Consider the following 5,112-nt stretch of genomic DNA (forward strand, 5'->3'; position numbering starts at 1 on the left):
GATACAGTTAAAGCTATAATGAAGCCCCACAGTTTAGCCTAAATAAAGAGTTTAACACCAAAATCTATAAAAACTTGCTGTAGTCAGTGGATCAAACGGACATGAACAAGTCACTTTATCTCTGAGGATCTTTAAGTTTACACCTGTAAAATAACTGGAAATGTGTGTGTTAATCCTCTATCCACACTCACAATCTGCTGGAGTGACTCCATCACTCCGAGTGTGTGAGATCCTGAATCCATGCACTTTGAGAAAAGTTTCTAACACAGGTACTGTCTGCATATTTGCAGTTGTAACATTTATAACTGTGGCTGCATTTCTTCAAAGGGTTTAAAGTAGTTGTGTAGCCTTTAAATGATGCCTTTAAATGATGCCAGATATATAAGATAATGAATTATATTAATTTTTCAAGAAATATCTGACAGTATAGATGTATAGGTCTTTGTCTCAATATTATTTTTATTATTTCTTATGATTCAGTCTGTATTGAGCTCATGTCTTTGACAAGGTAAAGTAAACTAGAGCAATGACAAACCTGTCTGGGGTTCACTGTCATTGTAGGTGGAGATACTTCCACACACAGCGATTCTTCCAAATTTCTTCATCTGCTGCAGGATGACGTATGAAGAAGAACCTCCCACCTAAAATCAAAGATCGAGAGAAGAGCTCAGCAGTGATTAAATATTACATGCAAGCTTGAAACTGCACCACCACTGCTCACGTTTTCAAAGAAGCAATCGTATCCTTCAGGTGAAGCCTTCCTCAGAGCCTCCTCCAGGGAACCCACAGTTTTGTAGTTGAAGGCCTCATCAAATCCCAGCTCTTTGAGGTAAGCCACTTTGGCATCAGAGCCCGCCGAGCCCACCACCTTACAGCCCTTGATCTTGGCGATCTGTCCCACCACGGAGCCCACCGCTCCAGCTGCAGCGTTCACCAGCAGGGTCTCACCCTTCTGGAGTCCCAACACTTCCTCTATCCCATAAACAGCCGTCAGTCTGCAGAGAGACAGAAACAGTAAATCCAGCCGTTTGGCCTCAATTTGAACACAAAAATCTTTGAGCTTTATTTAAACTCTAACTACTTTTATAAAAACATTATTCATCAGTGCTTTGGAAGTGACTTCAGTTCAGTTCACCAACAGGACAAAAAACCTGAAGTTAGACACTTATTTTTTTAAAAGGGAATTTTTTTTCTTTTTTTTCTAATCATCTTAACTAACATTTATTAAGGTTTATTGTACCATGTACCATGGTCTTTTATGCAGTATTGATGGCATATGAGAGTAAAACTCAGTAACTTCTTGAAACCTCCTTAAGCAGTTGACATGAATTTCTCAATGTGTTTGCTTTTGGTTTGCATTTAAGATTCAGCTGATAAAACTTCACATGGATCTATCTGCTGGAAAAGTCAGAACATCCTGCCATGATTTATCGTCCAATAGAAAATGACTATGATCCATGCAGGTTACTTAAATCTGTCTTACCCGGGCATCCCGATGGTACCCAGAGCCAGAGACAGGGACACATCTTTAGGCCACTCAGGCAGGACGGGAATGAGGCCAGTCCCATCACTGAGTGTGTGGGTTCTCCACCCACTGTTACTCACAACGTGGCTTCCCACAGGAAACGCTGGATTTTTACTCTGGATCACTCTAAAGGAAAACATCATTATTATTATTTTATATAATTGCATATATCATATAACATTATACATACATATATATATATATATATATATATATATATATATATATATATATATATATATATATATATATATATATAAAAATGTTATACATAATATTATTTTATAATATGTTATGTATTATACATTATACAGGTCATTCTCAGGACCTGTATATAAAATATGTAAGTATATAATATAATATATTATATTATAAAGTATATTATGCATAACATTATAAAATTATAGATTATAACTTACTTGGCCACTTGTTCTCCAATCATCACACCTCCTTCTTTTATGTGGGTTTTGCTGAACAGCCTTTGAACAGTGTTTTACAACAGATTTATATCAGCAGTGTTACTATATAAAATATATTTAAAAATCCTCTATATTCTTTATATTATTCTACTCACCTCATGTACGGGTCAACACTGAGAAACACTGCTTCCAGAAGCACCTCTGCAAACAAAAGTAAACTCATTTAAAGTGGTCGATGCTAAGTTTGACATAAAAAGAAAAGAAAAAACAAAGAAAGAAGAGCGTGAACTCCTTAAGCAAATAGAAATATTAAAGTTATCTTGCCTCCATCTTTGGGCTCAGGGAGCTCCTCCACCTTCAGCCCAAAGTCGCTTTTCTTTGGGAAGCCGTCAAAGTGCTTAGTCATTACCCATGACTTAGCTTTCACCATGATTCTTCTTTTTTACGGCAGCTGTAAGTAAATACACACACACACACACACATTTACACACAAGTGCTTTGAGAGTAAAAATATTACTATAAAAGTACGTGTCCATTCACCTTTCAGTCTTTACGACCGCATCAGTGAACTGACACTTTGTGTCTCTAAGTAATCATATTTGTGATATTTATGGTAAATATTAATGTCTATAAGTCTTAATTTTAAAGTCTTAGTTTTAAATGCTTTACATTTTATTACTTTTAAAAAGAACTTAAACTGTGTCACAAACAGCAACAGCAATATGTGTAATCATGCTCATAGTTCAGTCTGATTGTTTTGGAAACACTAAAATCGTTTCCGTACAAACAGCCTGAAAATATGGAAAGACTCCAGAGCTTGTGGCCTCTAAGAGGACCGCTTTGAATCCTAATTTTAGAGACTCAGTGGGATCATACATCAATAGTGTTGAAACTCGCTGTTATTTAATTATCGAGATTCTTTGATAATCTCATTCTTGCTCCAGACCACGATAGCCCCACCTTTGTGTGCTTTCTTAATAATAATTTCTCCATTTTTTGATAAGGCCATTTTTGCTCTTAAATAAATTCTCTAAAATCACTTTTAAGATAACTTTTTTAACGCAGGTATTCAAATGCAACATGTTGAATGATGGATTTATGCTTAACATGTGGTCTGACCTCCAACCAGCTGAATTATTTAACAAATAATTAAAAGTGAAACAACAAAACTGGAAAAATGTCACTTTATGTGCAATGAATAAATAATGTGGGAATAAGTCCATTCACCATTTACATCCAAGTATACACACGTAAAAACAAGTTCAGATGTTACGACGACATCAGTGAACTGACACTTTACAGTGAATAAAAGCGAACACTGTAGTGGAGCATCAACTATTTCACGGTCAGAGTGAGATAACACCAACCCCCTGCTGATGTTTGCTGCTCAGCCTCAGAGTTACCTCCTCCAGTAAAATCACACTTAATGCAGTTCAGAAACAAACAGCTCTCTCTCCTCTGTGTGACTTACCGCTCGCCTTTCTTCACAGAGAAATGCTGGAAGCTGTGGCGCGAGAGTGGGTAGAAGTGAGCAGAGGCAGGTCTGCGAACGCTTAAGAGGAGAAAGGAGTGGGAGACACGCTTTTAATGTTCAGTCTTATTGGCCGAAAGTTCAGCACACCATCTGAGGTGTGACAGAGGGCACGCTGCCAATAAGGTTAAAGACCAACATCCAGCTTTCTTTGTTGCTTTACAGATGTTTCTCCCCCAAATTTAAAAATAATATCACTTTCAACCTCTGAGTTCCTCACACTGAGACTGTAATCCATCATTTCTAGATATATATGGAAACTAATAAGTTCAGGTGAGACATTTTTAGATTGAACCTGGATCATATTACTTGTATCTTTTCTATCTTTATATACATTTATTTCCACATTGAAAATAAAAAGTTCATTTTCCTCTGCATCTCTTTCAGCGATTTCTTTTTCACTAAGTCTACTGACACAAAGATATCTGGCCAAAAACAACTGTCTGTTGTCATAAATATGGATTAAAATAACACTTGAAGGCCAAAATCTGAGGAGTGATTAAAAAGAGAACTTGTAAATAATGTGGAAAGTGGAACCACAGTATTTTTTTCTTTAATTTCTGATTTAATGGCAATATGACTTTACTGTACATGTGCCATCCCAGGACATGGTACATGTGCTCAACAATGTCACTAGGCGGCGTAAAGCACTCAGGAGGAATGTAAACCCCTCTACAGTTCAGCTGTAAACAAACTCAGGTTCCTTTTACTTTAATATTCATTTGCAAGGTTTAGGACCACAGCCTTTTCTCACACCCACCAGGCCGGGGTGTGTCGGAAATAATATTTTTAATAACACAGTCACTTCATTCTCCCGCGGGGCTCCTCCCTCAGTGCAAACTGAGCAAGCAACGAGTGAGCCTAACCTGCATGTCTGCATGTCACGTCTGCGTCATTGTGCAGCTGGTTGGCCCAAAGTCGCTTACCTGTATGACCAATAGCACGTGACAGCATGGCAAGCAAAGAACTGAAAGGAGGCGTGTGCATCAAACACATCTTATGTCACATCCCTGTGGTTTTTCTGCTTTGGCTACATCAGTAAGGTGCAGGCGCTCAACGTGAACACCGGGCATCCTCTGATGTTTCAGTGTGACGACAGCTACACCCTGGTGGGAGCTCCACTTTCCCCACCTGCCAACATGAGAAATATAAACTCTTGTGCCTTATTTCCTCTTGTGTGGCAGCTTGTTTACATTCTCAAAAATCCCTTTTACAACAGGAAGACAAACACACACTCAAAACTCTTTGCATCATTATTGAGTTCCTTAATCAGTTTCACAAAACATGCCGTGACAAGAAGTCGCCCACTCAGCTGCTCTTAATCTGCAGTCTGAGTTTGGTGAAATGTGCTGGTTTTTGAGTCGTATCAGGAGTCACCTGTGACTTAGAGCCGAGAAGCATTTCCACATACAGTACGGATAAGCTGGGATATGTTTTAATGCTATATCTCTGAAACATATCAATGATGCAAACTAGAGCTGTAAGTAACATGTAAGTCATTGAATAGTTAAATGATGTCAAAAGGATTAATTGTTCTCCATCTTCTGATTCTGGCTTCAAGTAGCAATAATATATATTGACTCGCTGTTCAAAATCCAAGTTACACAAGGGCTTCACAAGGACAAGAAAAATGAAAC

At 37.9% G+C, this 5,112-nt stretch overlaps 1 protein-coding gene across 1 annotated transcript in view; it reads right to left on the reverse strand.

The window, feature by feature from the left end:
* Positions 1–3,588, reverse strand: part of LOC120439087 (prostaglandin reductase 1-like) — a 4,566-nt gene extending 978 nt beyond the window's left edge. The window contains exons 1-7 of the mRNA XM_039609778.1: positions 3,416–3,588; positions 2,269–2,395; positions 2,100–2,145; positions 1,945–2,004; positions 1,484–1,651; positions 722–995; positions 536–641 (exon numbers count right to left, since the gene is read on the reverse strand). Of these exons, the coding sequence (XP_039465712.1) occupies positions 536–641; positions 722–995; positions 1,484–1,651; positions 1,945–2,004; positions 2,100–2,145; positions 2,269–2,374 (760 nt within the window). The 5' untranslated portion in view covers positions 2,375–2,395; positions 3,416–3,588. The remainder of the gene's footprint in view (positions 1–535; positions 642–721; positions 996–1,483; positions 1,652–1,944; positions 2,005–2,099; positions 2,146–2,268; positions 2,396–3,415) is intronic.
* Between the last annotated feature and the right edge of the window lie 1,524 nt (positions 3,589–5,112).

Source organism: Oreochromis aureus, linkage group 3 (assembly GCF_013358895.1).
Source record: "Oreochromis aureus strain Israel breed Guangdong linkage group 3, ZZ_aureus, whole genome shotgun sequence".
Lineage (NCBI taxonomy): Eukaryota > Metazoa > Chordata > Actinopteri > Cichliformes > Cichlidae > Oreochromis > Oreochromis aureus.